The 18204-nt window shown below is 41.0% G+C and overlaps 5 protein-coding genes across 5 annotated transcripts; 4 read left to right on the forward strand and 1 right to left on the reverse strand.

Annotated features, from left to right (window-relative positions):
* Positions 1 to 1481: 1481 nt before the first annotated feature.
* On the forward strand, positions 1482 to 5181 carry H1-2 (H1.2 linker histone, cluster member). Its single transcript, XM_020153329.2, has one exon. The coding sequence runs from the start codon at positions 1535 to 1537 to the stop codon at positions 2171 to 2173; it is 639 nt and encodes a 212-aa protein (XP_020008918.1). The 5' UTR covers positions 1482 to 1534; the 3' UTR covers positions 2174 to 5181.
* A 3018-nt stretch (positions 5182 to 8199) lies between these two features.
* On the reverse strand, positions 8200 to 8688 carry LOC109677311 (histone H3). The gene has a single exon (XM_020153357.2). It carries the CDS (start codon positions 8660 to 8662, stop codon positions 8252 to 8254), a length of 411 nt encoding a protein of 136 aa, XP_020008946.1. The 5' UTR covers positions 8663 to 8688; the 3' UTR covers positions 8200 to 8251.
* Positions 8689 to 9837: 1149 nt separating this feature from the next.
* On the forward strand, positions 9838 to 10330 carry LOC109677535 (histone H2B type 1-B). The gene has a single exon (XM_020153466.2). The coding sequence runs from the start codon at positions 9900 to 9902 to the stop codon at positions 10278 to 10280; it is 381 nt and encodes a 126-aa protein (XP_020009055.1). The 5' UTR covers positions 9838 to 9899; the 3' UTR covers positions 10281 to 10330.
* Positions 10331 to 16165: 5835 nt separating this feature from the next.
* On the forward strand, positions 16166 to 16674 carry LOC109677255 (histone H2A type 1-B). Its single transcript, XM_020153339.2, has one exon. The coding sequence runs from the start codon at positions 16172 to 16174 to the stop codon at positions 16616 to 16618; it is 447 nt and encodes a 148-aa protein (XP_020008928.2). The 5' UTR covers positions 16166 to 16171; the 3' UTR covers positions 16619 to 16674.
* Positions 16675 to 17364: 690 nt separating this feature from the next.
* On the forward strand, positions 17365 to 17903 carry LOC109677327 (histone H3). Its single transcript, XM_074082710.1, has one exon. The coding sequence runs from the start codon at positions 17397 to 17399 to the stop codon at positions 17805 to 17807; it is 411 nt and encodes a 136-aa protein (XP_073938811.1). The 5' UTR covers positions 17365 to 17396; the 3' UTR covers positions 17808 to 17903.
* Positions 17904 to 18204: the final 301 nt, after the last annotated feature.

An 18204-nucleotide genomic window follows, 5' to 3' on the forward strand; every position in this document is an offset into this window, starting at 1 on the left:
TTTAAAAGAATAGGCTTTGTTTTCCAAATATTCAATCTGTTGTTTACCTATTTTGACTTTACCATCATCTATGGCTAACATCTTTAACACACATTTTCATGTAGACATATATTTGAACAAGAATTTCTGGTAAGCTGTAACATTACCTAAATATAAATGCATAACTATATTTACTACATAAACAGAAAGCTGAACTTACCTTTTCTCTCAAAGAAAAATGCAACTACTTGGCGTCAAAGAGTGAAATATGAAGAAGTAAACCTTACACTAGCAAAGCAAACTTTAGAATACAGAAGGCTAGTTTTAGAGGGGGTGAGAAGAGGTGAATATTGAGCTAGTCAAGAACAGATGGTATAATAACTTATATATCCTAGTATGTTTCCTAATTTACTGTTTACATTTTTTTTTATTTCAAATCTATGGTACATTTCATAAGTCAAAAGTGTGTTTCATTAAACTCCGCCACTTTATTTCCAGCTGGAACTTTGAGTTCATGGTTACACATAGTCCTTCCATGCCATCACTTGAGAGTGATATTACGGGAAGCAACCTGTACTTTTCATGGGCTGAAATTCATCTCTATATTGCAGCATACAAAAATTAAAAAAATAAATCCGTTTTCCTTGAAAATGGATCTCAATGTCCTTAACAGTCAACTCTATTGGGGGTTCTCTGCAGGCTTAAGGGGTCTCCTAGCCTTCCTTATTATCTCTTTTCTTCAGTGCCAGACCCCCTACCTTGTAAAACTCAGAGGGGAACCGGATAGCTGTTTAAATACAGCCCAATTTCTCGCCTTTAGAGAAGTGAAAAGGGTGCCCCGCCCCCACCTGTGAAAAGAAGGATTTGGTAGTTTCAGTGTCTTTAAATGAAAGATTTAAGTTCCTAACCTTCCACCACCCAAGACCCCCCAAAGGCTTCTGAACCCCCTCTCATCCTGCCCTAACTGCTTTGAACTGGCCCTGGAAATCCTTGTCCCAGTCCAGTTATTGTGGGTCGGTACTCAGAATTCACCAAGGACCTGTGTTACTTCCCTTACGAAGAAACAGAATTATTGTGAAAATCTACGTAGAAACCATTTCGTTTTTGTTCCCCAAATAAGGGACGCATGTGTCCAACCATCCCTAAGAAAAAGAACTTTCAGGGGTAAAGGAGCGACCAGGTAATTTAGAAGAAAAACAGAAAGTGGTCTCTGACTGCCCTGATCTTCCTCTGGAGTTGGGGGAATTAGGGACGCCTACACGCGTTGTTTTGGGGGTCAAAGAAAAAATAAATGGAGAGTCCGAACCCTGAGGCCTCTCGGATCCTTTCCTGATCAAACACGGGTGATTTGGTGCATGGCATTTTAATATTTTCTCCTTTTTGTGAGGTGGAACAAACACAACTTGGGCGCAGCGCGGCGGCTCAGAGCCTGCCAGCCAGGCGGGCGACCGGAGCACCAATCAGCGCGCGCCTGCGCTCTATATATACAGCGGCCCTGCCCAAGCCTTGCTCCATCGGCGTTTTGCCACTTGTACCCGAGTCTGAGATCATCAACATGTCGGAGACCGCTCCAGCTGCTCCTGCTGCCGCACCCCCGGCGGAGAAAACTCCAGTGAAGAAAAAGGCTGCCAAAAAGCCTGCTGGAGCGCGCCGTAAGACGTCTGGACCTCCTGTGTCCGAGCTCATCACCAAGGCTGTGGCTGCTTCTAAGGAGCGCAGCGGGGTGTCCCTGGCTGCGCTCAAGAAGGCGCTGGCAGCAGCGGGCTACGATGTGGAGAAAAACAACAGCCGCATCAAGCTTGGCCTCAAGAGTTTGGTGAGCAAAGGCACCCTGGTGCAGACCAAGGGCACTGGCGCCTCCGGCTCCTTCAAACTCAACAAGAAGGCGGCCTCTGGGGAAGCCAAGCCCAAAGCCAAGAAAACGGGTGTGGCCAAGCCCAAGAAGCCAGCAGGCGCGGCCAAGAAGCCTAAGAAGGCGACTGGCGCTGCTACGCCTAAGAAGAGCGCCAAGAAGACCCCGAAGAAGGCGAAGAAACCGGCGGCGGCTGCTGTAACCAAGAAAGTGGCCAAGAGTCCCAAGAAGGCTAAGGTTGCCAAGCCCAAGAAGGTCAAGAGCGCATCTAAGGCTGTTAAGCCTAAAGCTGCCAAGCCCAAGGTTGCTAAGCCCAAGAAAGCTGCAGCCAAGAAGAAGTAAGCTGTTCTTGCTTCTCTAACCCAAAAGGCTCTTTTCAGAGCCACCACTAAACTCAAAAAATGAGCTGTGACCTTGCACTTGCACTATCTGTCTACACATTTTTGGGGGAGGGGACTTTTGAGAGACTGGAGTGTTACGGTTGCTTTTGATGTTACTCGGCACCGCGTTAAAGGGGGTTGCTGTGTTCTGACCTCCCTCTTGGGATTGCGGGTGGCTTCTTTCCGTGGTGCCATTGGGTTGGTCAGGCTGGCTGGTGTCCTTCTGCTAGCCGCCACCCCTTACCCGTATTTGTGAGCACAAACAACCACAATGGAAGCAAGCCAATTTATAAGTCTTAAGGCTTGGGCTGAAAGGGAGTTCGAAAGTTCCGCCCTGCCTTCCGGTTGGTCCACTGCTTCCGCCCATGACTTAGATTCTGTCTTTAACTGCAGAGTAGTAACCTAAGTTGCATTTCCCTGTTTTTCTTCGGTAGGGTTGAAAGTGCCGTTTTCCCTCAGTGGGGAGATGTGTGGCGTTTCGGGTTCTTTGCTTGTGGATAGACCTTGTTTGTCCCGAAGTTGGTGGGCGATGGAGGTGTGAGGAGGTAGTAACATTGAGTGCTGGGCTATTGCCGGTGCTTGTTTTGCGTTCCTTGTTGCATTTAAACAGCAATAGCTGCGGAAAGGACCCTTCTGCCTAGGACAGTTCTGGTCCAGGGGTAGTTTTCTCCTGTCCTGCAGCTGGTCTGCAAGGGTACGATGAATTGGAGTGCGTCAAAAACAACTTTCGGTCAGCCATTTTGTTTTGCCGTGACGATCACCGATCCTCGCTTATAGATAGATTCCAACTTCTAAGAAGAGAAGTTTTAGTTTTTTTCCCCTTTGGTGCATTACAAATGTTTCTATGCAGAAAATAGTTGGTTAGCTATTGAAAGTGTGGCTGAGAAGCATGTTTCTCCTAATAAAATAACTTAGTTTTCGTCGACTTTCTTTTTTTTTTTTTTTTCAATTCCTGTTCTTGTTTTTGATTCTGTTGGAACACAGGTTTTGGTGAAACACAAGTTACAGGGTCCGGAGCTTCTGGAGACTTGTAATTGAGTAATTTCGTTTCCATAAGAATGAATCTAGTGCGAGTTAATTACTCCAGGGAAGCAGCAAAGAGAATTCTTCCATGGTTTCAGTAATTTTTAGTTTTCAATTTTACATTAACATTTTGATACAAGGTTTAACATGTAGACCCATTTGCCCCCTCCCCCAAGACTATGAACCCTGTTCTGTTAGGTAGCAATTAGCCATGAGCAAAAGGGGACAAGCAAAGTAAACTTAAAATGGAGGATTCTTCGAGGTCTCAGAAAAATACTTGACAGCCCTTTTTAGGATCAAAATAGCCCACCAAGGTCAATGGAATGTTTTTGAGTCACCCACCCTAAAGTGGGTCGGCATCAGTTCTGGGAAACAATAGATCTTTTAACAAAACAAAGATCCAAGTCAGTAAACCATATCCAAGGTGTCAGATGGATTCAGTCACGGTACATTATAATCTGTAGACCTTCCCTAGCCTCCCGACCTTAACGGTGACTTCAGCCTCCTAGGCTGATTTTAGGGAGGGAAACCTCTCCTACCTCAATAAAAACTGGTGCCAGAATAAAAATAATTGTCATTCTCCTTCTCTCTCCATAGATAACTCAGTTTCGATCTACCGAAAGTGTGTTCCTTTCCTTCCTAACAAACTTCACTATCTTTTTCACATCTTGCCTGAATTATTCTCTCACAAGACCCTGATGTAGATCACTATGCTGACTTTATGGTAAAGTTTTTAGATGACTTTCTGATACCAATTTCTACTTTTCCCTCTTCCTAATTTTGATTTCATCTTTAACATGGGCTAAATTCCATGGACAGGTAGACTAAATTCCGTTTCTGTTTTTTTTATTTTTATTTTTTCCCTTTCTGGTAATTTCCTAAGGTAGTTATTTTGTTTTAAATACTGTTCATACTGCTGTTTTCAGCGTCCAAAGGAATACCTGATATAACAGGTACTAAAGTAAGTGTTTAATAAAAGGAGGTGTTAGAACATGACTAATAGCTGACAGAAGCTAGTTACCCCTGGTAATTTTTTTTTTTCAGAATTCTCCTTACTTTTGTTTTTCTATGTGTGGCTTAAAATGGCCTCCAGCGCCACCATCCTACCCCCATCACTCATAAACCTACTGGCAGTTTTATTGGGATTGTGTTATACTTAAAAACTACCTTGAGATAGCTGAGTTTTCTTATGCAAGAAATTTCATATTTTTGTTTATGTATTTTTACCTGCTGTCCAGTGAATTTTAAATTTTCAAATTTATCCTTCTTTCCTAGATATCTCCTTTATTGCTGTTGGAAATGGCCCCTCTGAGATTTTAGATTCCTTGAGGCCTGCCGCATAATGTGGACACTGAAGACTCTCAGATTTTTATTCATTTATTTATTTATTATTTATTTGAGATGGGCTCACTATGTATCCTAGGCTGGTTTTGAACTCACTGTGTAACCCAGGCAGATCCTCCTGCCTTTGCCTCCCAAGTAAGTGCTGGGATTACATGCATGTTTCACTTGGCAGGCCTCCTCAATTATTGAAGAGGTCTTTGACTTAGCGTTTGTGGCTCAATAACTGTAATCCTAGCTCCTTGGAAGACTGAGATCAGAGGATCTTGGTTTGAGGCCAGCCCAGGCAAATAGTCCATCTCCAAAATAACCAGAGCAAATTGAACTGGAAGTGTGGCTAGATTGGAAGGAGGCCGGTTTTGCAAGTGTGAAGCCCTGATTTCAAAACTCTCCTGCCAAAACAACAGCAATAAAAGATATCTGTATATGTGGAATAACAATTGAAGAACAGAGCTGTCCATTGCTCTATAAGGTGAGCACAAATACAAGTAATATATGTAAACCTAGAAGCAACCTAAACAAGGAAAAACATTTTTATAATCACTTTATATTGAATGATAATATTTTGGATATGCTGGGTTTAAATAAAGCATGCAATTACATTGATTTCACCTCTTTCTTTTATCCTGGGTAAGGGGAAAACAATTCTTTCTGTAACTGTTGATTTTCAATTGCCTTCCGCTCAAAATAGTTCTTTTATCAATGTGGCATATTGAATAACATTCTGATCTTCAAAACCTATATTTGTCACTAATTTTATCAGTTTTTGTGTGTGTGTGTGTGTGGTAAGTGGGGTTTTATCTCACAGCCTATACCTTGAGCCACTCTACCAGCCAGCCCTATTTTTGTGATGGGTATTTTCGAGATAGGGTCTTTCGAACTACTTCTCCATGCTGGTTTGGAACCATAATCCTCCTAATCTCTGCCTCCCGAGTAGTTAAGATTTACAGCCTGAGCCACTGGCAGGCACCCAGCACTTTTATCTATTTGGTACCATTTTAAAATTTTTAGCCACTGCTGTAAATTAATATTGACAAGTACTAATAGTTTATTCAATAATTCCTGAAACACTGCTGATCAGCCAAAACTATCAATGAATGAATATTCATGAAATAAACTGCTGACTAACCATAAGCATTCAAGAATTTTTCCATGTATGTTAGAAATGTGAATAGCACAGAAATTAAGGAATACTTATAATTCATTATTCCAAACTATCATGCACAGTGAGCGCATGAGGCACAGCTTGTGGGCCATCTAGCTAAGGGAAATATAGAAGGTGCATTTGTGTTTGACCCTACACAAACAGGACTACATAATTTCAGGATTTCCAAAGGGAACAGATTAAGGGCACAGTGGCAATACCACCACTGACAGCTTTCTTGAGCACTTATTTCAGCAGGCCACTGACTTTTGCTGATTACTCTACAAGTTTATTTATTTATTTATTTAGTTTTGCAGTAGTGGGGTTTGAACCGAGGGCCTGCTCTTGCTAGTAACACTCTCTACAACTTGAGTCATGCTTTCTCATCCCTCTCCATTTCCCAACATATTATTGTCACAACACTTTGAAGTATGTGCCATTATTACTTTCATTTTAGAGATGAAGAACTGAGGCTTGGCAACATTAAGGTTATAGCTAACCTTAGCTTTCTGACCTGTGAGTTAGTGTAATTACTTTTACATACTAATGACATTTCTCAAAAATAAATAAATCTTAGCAACCAGGCGCTGGTGAATCATGCCTATAAATCTAGCTACTTGGGAGACAGATCTGGAGGCCAGCCCTGGCAATTAGTTCATGGGACTCCCAACTTCCAAAAAACCAGCCCCAAATGGACTGGAGGTATGGTTTTAGTGGCAGACTACCACCTTTTCAAGCTTGAAGCCCCAGTCTAACCAAAAAAAAAAAAAGTTATAGATTTAATTTTAATTTTTTATGGTACTTTCTATACATTTATGAATATGAAACACTGAAATCTGTCAGTCATTTCAAGAAGGGAAGAATGAGAGAAGAGCAACATCTACCCTGAGATGGCCTTATTTCTGAAACAGAATTTCCTTTGAGGAGAAAGCTGTATTTGATAATCCAGATCAAGGTAAATTTATTGATGAGAATATACTAATAGTATATTAGTATATACTAGTATATACAATGATATTTGCTGCTACTGCAAAATTTGGCACACTTTTTGAAACCTCTTAAGCCACTGAAGTGGCAGAACTTGTCTTAAAATGTAGTTAGGAATTATTTATCATAATTCAGGACAATAATTTCTTGTAGTGCTTGAACCATGGAAAACTGTTATTTTTTAGCTATAAGTTGAACATTGAATCCAATTTGAATCTAGTGAATAATTGTTTTATTGTCACTTTCTTCCTTGAGAACTTCTGAAGGCAGATGATATTCTGCAAAAACCAAAGTTGTACCAGGAAATTCAATTGAGCACTTAAAGTATTCAAATTGCTTAAAGTTGAGAGTTGAGTTTATATCCTCCGCATCCAGCTTTCTCCTCCTGGTATCTCTTTCAGAATGATACCACCTTCCAAACCTCATAAACACTGGTCTTTCTGAGGCCTGAGAGTCTTCCCAGAACCAATGATTCTCAACTCACCAGGTACTTTTGCAGAGGTGCATGGGAAGGCCATGTATAATATGAAAAAAAAGAGGTTGCTCAGTGGCAAATTTATCCTACTTTTGTATTGGTAATTGTGTATTATTGTAGTTTTTGAGTCTGAATTGAAAAAACTTTAGGTCTCAAAAACTTTTGATCTACTCCATCAGTATAATGTACACTTTTGGAAAAAAAAATTTAAAGCACTTAAATAGGTGTGATTTTTTATACTTATAACTAGAGGTATAAAGAGGGCATCGGTGAAAGAAGTTGTTTGACTGTTATCCTGGATTATCTCCAGTCCCACTAATTCTAATATGCTTGAGTGAAATGTGGATAGTGATAGCTATATTGTATCTTTCTTGTCACAGAATTATATTCCATGGACTTCTGGTAGAGTCCACTGTCCTCTGGATAGTTCAACTAACACTTTAATTAGGCCAATATTGAATACTTCTCAGAAGTGTTTGGAGTGTTGAGAACTTTCTACATAATGGCTTATAAAAATGCTATGATGGCTTTACTTATACTGTTAGAAATATGTATTCTTATTTTAAATTGGTGTCTGGCCTCGGGGGGGGGTTTCCACAAATTATTAAAAGTATTTAATTATTTGTATTGTTAAATGAGGGGCTCAAGGGGTGTCCAAATCAATTGAAAGCGCCACCACAAAGACCACCACTAAAACAAAAACAAAACACTGTTCTCTTATCAAGAAAACTACCTAGAATGAACGGGATTTTCACTTCAGAGCAATCTTACTTGGCTGTAATTAGGTATAAGAGCATGCGTATGGCTAAAAAAACTGAAAAAGTACAAGTACAAAGAGACACAACAGCGCCTTGCAAAACCACCTGCAACTTAGCAAATTCCACTTTAACCTAAATTCTCATTGGAAAATGCTTGGAAATAAGCGCAATGGTATTGCAATAAAATGTAAAAGGAAAAAAAGTCGACTTCATGCACTAGATAGCAGTTACAACGGAAATACTGCAGCTGCTTTCAAGTGAAGTTGTGGGTGGCTCTTAAAAGAGCCTTTATCAGTTGGGAGTTGGATAGATTTATGCCCTTTCTCCACGAATCCGACGGGCCAGCTGGATGTCCTTGGGCATGATGGTCACTCGCTTGGCGTGGATGGCGCACAGGTTGGTGTCCTCAAACAGGCCCACCAGGTAGGCCTCGCTGGCCTCCTGCAGCGCCATGACGGCCGAGCTCTGGAAGCGCAGGTCGGTCTTGAAGTCCTGCGCGATCTCGCGCACGAGGCGCTGGAACGGCAGTTTGCGGATCAGCAGCTCGGTGGACTTCTGGTAGCGGCGGATCTCGCGCAGCGCCACGGTGCCGGGCCGGTAGCGGTGAGGCTTCTTCACGCCGCCGGTGGCCGGCGCGCTCTTGCGGGCGGCCTTGGTGGCCAGCTGCTTGCGCGGCGCCTTGCCGCCGGTGGACTTGCGAGCCGTCTGCTTGGTACGAGCCATTTGGAACAACAGAAAACACAGGGGCTCTCAATAGTAAGCTGACCTAAAGGTGCCCTTAAATATAGTTAGAAGCATTGTGATTGGCCTTGGAATATTTCAAAAAGTCCCGCGCGACAATATCATTGGCTGAAGAATGACCTTTGTGATTGGTTAACTAGAAGAGTATCTACAGAACAAAGTTTTGCCTTATCCTCTATCCTTTTGGTCTCAGCGGTCTGGAGATAAATTTTCTGATCCAGTTCATCCTGTCACTAAATACGGTGGTGAGTAACGAATTATTTAAGGATCATATTAAGGTGTAAATTATTATTCATTAAGTCTGAGTATGACCTGAGATTCTGAGTTTTTGTTTTCTTCTTGACTACTTGAAACAAGGTCTTTGCTATGTATCCCAGGCTGGACTATCCCCATCCCCTTTCTTCTACCTCTCCAATATTAGGATTACAGCTGTATACAACCACACCCGGTAAAACTGAATATTTAAACACATTCTCAATTCATCTATGCTATTGGATAACTTGGAGCACAACAAACTTAACCCAAGATGCTATTTTAAATTTATTTAGAAAAGCCTGGACTGCTTTATTAGCCAACGACAAACTGTCGTGCCCTTTATTCACAATCCCATCTGCCTTTTTCAAAATGCCTTATGCTTTTGGGGTTAACTTCACATGCTATACCTTAAAATACTCCCTGTAGCTAACTTCTGGAGCTTAGTACTTTTAAATAACTTTTAACATTCAAGGTACATTAAAAATGGGGCCGGCGCCGACTTGCTCAGAATAGTTACCCTTCTGGAGCAGGCGATGCAGAGAACACTTGCCCACAAGAAATTAAGTGCAAGCACGCTTGAGAGAAATGAGGGCGTCAGGTCTAGTTTTATCTCCGTTTGCCACTTCCAGACATGACGACCTAAGATGAGGGTTCAAAACAAAACAAAAGCAAGCGCAGTGCAAATAGAAAAAAGATAACCTCGCACTGTGCCAAATTCTATGGGCTGTAATACTGGAACAGGAAGTTATCTGTCAAAATATGCTAGCTTCTTTGTCCAATAGAAAAGCAAAGCGTAATACCTTATGTGCATATCCCCTGTGGTTTCGATTCATCCAATCAGAAGTTCCAAGTCTTAAACCTTCATTTAAATTAAAAGACTATAAATAAGCGGGTTTAGCTTGTTTCCCTTTTTACTGTTTGTTGTGGTACTACTAATACCAGCTTTATAGCTATTATTTTAGCAATGCCAGAGCCCTCCAAGTCTGCTCCTGCTCCTAAGAAAGGGTCTAAGAAGGCCATCACAAAGGCGCAGAAAAAGGACGGCAAGAAGCGCAAGCGAAGCCGAAAAGAAAGCTATTCCATCTATGTATACAAGGTGCTGAAACAGGTCCACCCGGACACCGGCATCTCGTCCAAGGCCATGGGCATCATGAACTCGTTCGTCAACGACATCTTCGAGCGCATCGCGGGGGAGGCGTCTCGCCTGGCGCATTACAACAAGCGCTCGACCATCACGTCCCGGGAGATCCAGACGGCCGTGCGCCTGCTGCTGCCCGGGGAGCTGGCCAAGCACGCCGTGTCCGAGGGGACCAAGGCCGTCACCAAGTACACTAGCTCCAAGTAAGTGCCTAGTAAGGCACCTTTTAATACAAAGGCTCTTTTCAGAGCCACTCACTTTGTCAAGAGAGAGCTGTTAACTCATTTGTGGTCTCATTGCTTGGTTTAGCTTTTAATTGGTATTTGGAGCAGGTTCAGATGTCTTTGTCTTTAGCATCTCACCTAAGGTCCAAAAGCACATTTGTTGTAAAACCATTTTTTCTTGAATATACCTTAGGGTGCTTTTTGAATAAGTGACAAGCACTTTCTGATGGATGAGTGTAATTTCCTTACAGACAATGGTTGGAGGATTACATGGGAGAGGAGTCACTGGCCCTATTTCACAAGCATGGAAAGTGAGTTGCAGAGGGCAGGAATGTGACGATTTTTATTCCTTGGAGCTTGAAGTACTATGCGAATTCTTTACGCTTTATTGTTGAGGTTCTCTTGGGCACCTCGATGAAGTATACCTGCAGCTCTTAGAACAAGTAAATGCCTGTAATTTTATTGATAACCTAAATGCTTTTCGAATTTTTCTTGCATCCCAGAAATCATAAGCTATACAACTACTATAATTCGTTTTCAAACTTTTCTTGCATCCCAGAAATTATGGGCTATTTATGTCAGGGTTTAGGGTAGAATAGGTCGTTGATGTTGGCTAGAGCTCCAAGAGGGACAATGGGTTTGAATTTCGCGCCCTTATCTGGCGCCACTGTTGTAACTAACAAGGAGGGCCTCTGCTGGAGAAGACTAGAGGTTTTCCTCTGTAGGCTTTTATTTTTTCGGAGGTGGAGGTGGAAAGAATCTGGGACTCCAGCAATTATTGCTAGAAATAAGTAAAGGCCTTGCTTGAGAAAGGAGCAAATAGAGCAATGGCTGGGTCCTGGGTTGGGGGAGGGGACGAACAGCGCGCGGAGTAAAGGGGTTGGGGGTGGGTGGGGAGGCTGCATAGCCCTTGACTTCATATTGAAAAGAAAAAAAAAAGTGTTTCCCATCAGCTTGTGAGCACCACATAGTGACATTCAGCAATGCCTTTAGAAGAAAAAAATGCAATTTAAAGTAATTTCTCAAACAGGAACTCTTAAAAGATTTTTAAAAATTGTCTTCTGGATCCCATACAAGAAAGTGCACCACTGTATGAGGAACACTTTCCTATCACTGTCGGCAAAGTACTGAAAGTACTGTGGTGAAAGAGACAGCCTCCTTTCTTTTACTTCCAGGTTGCAATTCGACACATTCAACACCCAAATTAACACAGGCAACAGAAACGATTAGAGTCCTGCCCTGGTGGTAATTAATAGTCCTTAACGTTCTCAAAGTGATCTCTCAAAGTGAATTACTTTCTCCCATCTTGTCTTTCATCACTTTGGTTTGCCTGCTTCCTTCCCTCTCTAACTTTTTTTTTTTAAATAGGAAATCCAGAGTACTTAATGTTTTACCTAAAATTACCTAATTGAAAGGAAGATTGATAGATAATGGGTGAAAAAGAAAGGCCCACAAAGAAATAGGTGATAGAAGATCCAGGCAGTGTTCATGTTTTTTGGGAAAAAAGTACATAGAAGATAAGGAATCCCCAGGCCGGTCTCATGGCAGGTGGGGGAGGGACAGAGACTTTTCAGTTCTGTTCAGCATCTCTCAGCAATTTTTAATTTTTTTTGCATGTTTTCATTTCCATTAAATAATGTATGTGCTTAAGTAACGTGTTTTTGGGGGAGTTTTTTGTTTTGTTTTTTTATTTCCTAGAAAAACAATACATGCCCATTACTTAAAAACGATAATAACCAAACTGGGTGTGGTGATACAGACCTGTAATCCCAGGATTCAGGAATCTGAGGCTAGTGTGAAAAAGACAGAAAGAATAACACCCACTACAAATAATTTCAATAAAATATATTGAAGGCTAACAGGACATGCTACCCAAAATATGACACCTTGACAACGGAGAAAACAGCAGAAGCAGGAAAGTCATTCTCACCTTCCACTAGCCCCTTTGACCCTGAAGCAGGTGATAAAAATAGCAAAGAATTCTGACCTTCTCCTGTCTTAAGACCTTATATTTTCTCTGAAGGCAAAGGAACACGAAGAATCTATCTTACTAAAATCCCCAGTGTGAACAGTCACAAGTATTCACTTCTTCACCAAATTTATCACAAAAATATATGGACTCCTTGCTTTAGATATATGGACTTCTTTTTCACATAAAACGTTAAATAAATTTATGTACTTTTCTCATTTATCTGTTATTATAGGGACTCCAGCAACGAACCTATTGATGGGTGAGGAAAAAACAAATCTTTCACCCTTACTATATAATAATCAAATCTAACTTCATTGCCTGGATCATTCTGGTTACCCTTCTTTCTGAAATTTTATCTTATAAATGTCTACACACATATACATGAATATTATATGCAAAAATCATACTTTTGCTTTCCTATTTTTAAAAAAAAATTTAAAAATTATGAGGTTCTAATGACTTTTCATAACTGCATTTCATTATACAGAGGTAGGTGATTTTCTCTTTTATTTTTTTCTTGGTACTGGGGTTTAAACTCAGGGCCTACACCTTGAGGCACTCCACCAGCCCTTTTTCCAGATGCGGGCTCTCAAACTATTTGCCTGGGCTGGTTTCAAATCTCAATCCTCCTCTTTTCTGTCTCCTGAGTAGCTAAAATTACAGGTGTGAGCCACTGGTGCCAGTAGTGATTTTCCTTTATTGATTAGCTTTTTTTTTTTTTTAATATTTATTAAAATACATTTTGATGTTGCTCTACTCATTTATGAGATTGCTTCAAGAGATGTATCAGAAGTAGTATTTATGGATCCAATGTTATACATACAAAGATATCCCCAAGTTGTAGTCCTGAACAGCTGTTTATACTCTCAGTAACTGTTATTTTGCTGACATCCAAAAATATAGCAAGTGTCATTAGTTTTTTATATATTTTCAAGTTGGAGGCATGAACGTTAAGTTTCATTGTTTTTATTTTGAGATTATCATTTTGAAGGCATACATTTTGATAACAGCGTTTCTTCTATTGTGATTTGATTACTCATGCCTCTTGTCCACTTTTCTTTTGGGATGGTGTTCTACTTACAATCTTAAATGGACGATTTCCATGTATGAATAGGTTATTATAATTAAGGGCATATTATATATGTTCATTATAGTTCTAATTTTTTAACAAGTGTAAACTCATTTAGTCTTCACAGAAACTCAGTAAGGTATTAGTATTATTGGATTCATTTCTGTTTTACAGATGGAAATGAATGATATAACCACTTGAAGTTATATATACTTGCTAATTTTTTGCTTAATTTTTCTAGGAACTGGTGAGAGGAAGATTGAACTCAATAATTATGTATTTTTCTATTTCTTCTTTCATTTCCATCAGTTTTTGCTACACATCTTCTTCAGTTCTGTTAATTTGGTGCATACAAATTTAGAATTTCTTGTTTTTCTTGTTGGATTGACTTTTATCATTATGTGATATCCCTCTCTGTCCCTGGTCATTCTCCTTTTGTATCTTTTAATTTTAGCTTGTATTTATAATTATATATGAAGCAGGATTCTTGTAGACAGGTTGAGAATGCATTTTTATCCATTTGGCCAACTGTTTTTTAATTCCTATGTTTAGACCATATTCACTTAGTGCAACTACTGATAACCACAGGGGTTCGGGTGTGAATGGGAGCATAATATGCCACTTTAAGCATGAGAAATATTTTTGAGTTAAAGGCAATTAAATAGAAATAGATACAGTACAGGAAAAGCTCTCTGCTCTCCCTGCTGTTTGTGTAAATGCAGAAATTTTATGAAAATTTTCATAATTTTATGAAAATGTTCCTCCCTTCTCTACCAGGAAGGGCAAATGAAGTTAATCACTGGGAAGATTTAGATTCAGTCTGGAGAAGGAAGAGAGAAATTATACATAACACCCTTTACTAACTAGCTTTTATGTACTATTAGTTTCTCATACATTTGCCTTCCCACAACTTGCAAGGCATAGGGACTTATGATCCTTTTGTTTTGTCAATTTAGTTTGTGCAATTCACTGTAAAAATTTTCAAGTTCATTATCTTCTTTGGGTCTTTATTTCCTTATGAGGGCTTCTATGTTACCTATAGAAATTTAAATAAATGGATGTTCTTTCTCTTTAATGTTAATCTATTGTGACATAGTGCATCCAAGAACATAGAATGAGTAGAAAATTCTTTCCTCCCCTACATGATAATGACCTCTATGCTGATAATTCTTTTTCTGAAAATATATCCCATTGTTTTTATGTGGTTTGTATTTTAAAAAGTCAAACCCAAAACAAAAACATATTTCTTTCATTGTTTATGAAAGCAGGGATCAAATTCTTGCCTTTACTGCTCATAGGGTTCGAATTTTTTTTTGTTACTTTTCCTGTCATATTTGTAATGGAAACTAATAACCCTCATTATCTTCCTTCTGACATCTGCCTTCTATATCCCTTTTAAAGGTAAGTGTCTACAATTTACTGATCTTGAAGCACTTATTGATAGGATTTCAAGTTATTTTACAAATAGAAGATGCAAAATACTTGTTTATTTGCTTGACTCAAAGTCATGTGGATGAGTGACTTTTTTTTTTCACATCCATGACTTAATGGAATATAGATTTCTGATGTTGTGATTGTATGTATTCCTGCCTGTAGCCTGACTTTTTGAAACAACCTTTAATCTGGGCTTCCTATTAATCATGTACATATCTGAGATAGACTGTGTCACAGGGTATCACCAGTTCTCCTGGAAGCCTATTGTTCTTTGCCAAACTTACCTATATCTCTCCCACACTATCTTCTATAAAGAGTATATAAACAACTAAATCTCACTAGGATTTTGAGTATTTTCTTCCCTGTGATACCACCATACATGTAAACAAATTTGTGTACTTTTTCTTTTCCTGTTAATTTGCCTGCTGTCAAGGTATTTCATAGACTTATGAAACCTTCAGAGTGTAGCGGGAAACTGTTTCTTCCTTACAAAAACTATCAGCTTTATAAGCAAGAGTACAGCGCAGAATGATGGGGAATTTTCAGAAATTAGAACTAGAATCCTGTATTTTACCCAAGTGAGAAGAAAGCAAGCAAGGGTAGGAAGGTTAGAAATGGCATTGGTGAATGATGTGAAACACTTTTCTAGGCAAAAGGTGGGAGTCCTTTTTATCATTAACTCACTGTTGTTGCCTTGAGCAAAGTAAGTAACTCTCTGGGGCTGTCAGTTTTCCAATCTCGAAAATGAAGACAACATTCTTTCTATACCTTCTAGGTGACCCACAAAGCCATAAGGCTTAAGTGAACGAAATTGCTGTCCTAGATCAGGGGGCTGATTACCTAGGATTGTCCTCAGTATTCATTGTTCAGGCAGTTTAAGAAAATTTAGAACATGACAAAGAACCTTTTGCTCTCTTTGTCCTTCTTTTCCCTTATATGAGGTTTAATAAGCTAAAACAAGTGGGACATGGTGGGGAAATCTTGTAACCCTAGGTTCTGGAGGGTTAGGAGCAAGAATCTCGAGTTGGAGGCCAGAATCTGGCACATTAGTGCCTCTCAAAAGTTTTATAATCATAAATTGTTCTATTTTTATTCCTAAATCTATAAATCACAACCCCGGAAATATATCAGTGGCCAAAAAAAAAAACAGAACAATGAGGACAATCCCTCCTGCTCTACAGAATTTCGACAATATCAAATTATTCCAGTTTTTGGTATTCAAGTTAAGGCTGCAGAAGTTGCATTGCCGATTGCATAAAATATAATCCTGGAAGGAAGGGTCATATGCAAATAAAGGATGAAAATTCTTATCTGCCATTGGGTAATTGATATTAGCCAATGGGAGAACTCTACACAGGCTACCTCCAGTCAGTATAAATATTTCTCATTCCAGCTCTTTATGGTACTCTGCCTTCTTGTTCTTGTGGAGCTTGTTCGTTTGTTTGTAGCAGTCATGTCGGGTCGCGGAAAGCAGGGCGGCAAAGCTCGTGCGAAGGCCAAGACTCGATCTTCCCGTGCAGGTCTGCAGTTCCCTGTGGGCCGCGTCCACCGACTCCTACGTAAGGGTAACTATTCCGAAAGGGTGGGAGCTGGCGCCCCTGTATACCTGGCGGCCGTGCTTGAGTACTTAACTGCGGAGATCCTGGAACTGGCTGGGAATGCAGCTCGAGATAACAAGAAGACTCGCATCATCCCGCGCCACTTACAACTTGCCATCCGAAACGACGAGGAGCTCAATAAGCTTCTAGGTCGCGTGACCATCGCGCAGGGCGGTGTGCTGCCCAATATCCAAGCTGTACTGCTGCCTAAGAAGACTGAGAGCCACCATAAGGCTAAGGGCAAATAAAGTGATTCCACAGCAGCCTCTTCGGGCTAACAAAGGCTCTTTTCAGAGCCACCCACTATTTCAGTAAGTGAGCTGTCCTGCTTGCAATTAATCTGCTGTCCAAAGTTTGTTTTTAAAAAGTACTATAAAATCGTAGAGAAAGGGAAATAAGCCCATGCAGTGCATTGTAAACTTAGTGCATAAAAAATAACAATACTAGGGAATATCAAACCTGGCGTTGGTGTTAATTCTGTGTTCCCAGCACTGGGAGGGGATCATGAGTTCGAGGCCAGCCAACTAGCATCCCGTAAGCAAAATTATGCCGTACTAATTATCTTAGAAAATTACAGTAATTTTTCAGTTTGCCCATAGAACTTGACACGCCCAAGAAAAATACTTTTGCCTTAAATGAAACCCAGATACAGATTTCTGTAATTGACTCGATATATTTGATAGGTTGCTTAAAAAACAATCTATTGGGTGACTTCCGTGTTGCTTTATTGGTTACCATGTTTTAAATTTTGAGCGTTTAGATGTTCTGCACCAGATTTTTGTCCTCAACAGCTATAGATGGGAAAGGGTAAATAAAATGTGTAAGCAGCCATGGTGAAGAGCAGGGCATACAAACCTGAAAGCAGTTTTTCATCCGGGTCATCCTTCACAAAACTGGGCCAATCCGAGAAAAGCGCGCGTACTTTTAAATGTTATTCGGTCCAATCGCTGGTAGTCTGACTGTATAAAAGAAGGGCTGCTCTTCCCCTTAACAGAAGTCTCTCAAGACGTCTCTTGCGCTGTATTCATGGCTCGTACCAAGCAGACGGCTCGCAAGTCCACCGGCGGCAAGGCGCCGCGCAAGCAGCTGGCCACCAAGGCCGCCCGCAAGAGCGCGCCGGCCACCGGCGGCGTGAAGAAGCCCCACCGCTACCGGCCCGGCACCGTGGCGCTGCGCGAGATCCGCCGCTACCAGAAGTCCACCGAGCTGCTGATCCGCAAACTGCCGTTCCAGCGCCTCGTGCGCGAGATCGCGCAGGACTTCAAGACCGACCTGCGCTTCCAGAGCTCGGCCGTCATGGCGCTGCAGGAGGCCAGCGAGGCCTACCTGGTGGGCCTGTTTGAGGACACCAACCTGTGCGCCATCCACGCCAAGCGAGTGACCATCATGCCCAAGGACATCCAGCTGGCCCGTCGGATTCGGGGGGAGAGGGCTTAAGTATAAGTGCAGATTCGATCAGCTTGATTAATTAAGTAACCCAAAGGCTCTTTTCAGAGCCACCCACTTTCTTCAGTAAAAGTATGTGACCTTTAAGATTGATAGCTATCCCGTTTTTCCAAGACAGACTAAGTGGACTAATGTCACAGTGTTATTAACTGTGGGCTCAGCTCTGCATACACCTTGAGCCATTGCATCAGCCCCTTTTTTCGAGATAGGTTTATGCGAGCTTTTTCTGAGTTGCCTCCTAACTGCGATCCTCCTGATGTCTGCCTCTAGAGTAGGGTTGCCGGCGTGACCGGCAGACTCAGCCTAGGCCTGTTTTTGATAAGAGCTAAACAAGTACTCAGGTGCTTGCTGTGTTAACCATCTGAAAGAGTTGGATGGCTTCCTCTGT

Source organism: Castor canadensis, chromosome 8 (assembly GCF_047511655.1).
Source record: "Castor canadensis chromosome 8, mCasCan1.hap1v2, whole genome shotgun sequence".
NCBI classification, from domain to species: domain Eukaryota; kingdom Metazoa; phylum Chordata; class Mammalia; order Rodentia; family Castoridae; genus Castor; species Castor canadensis.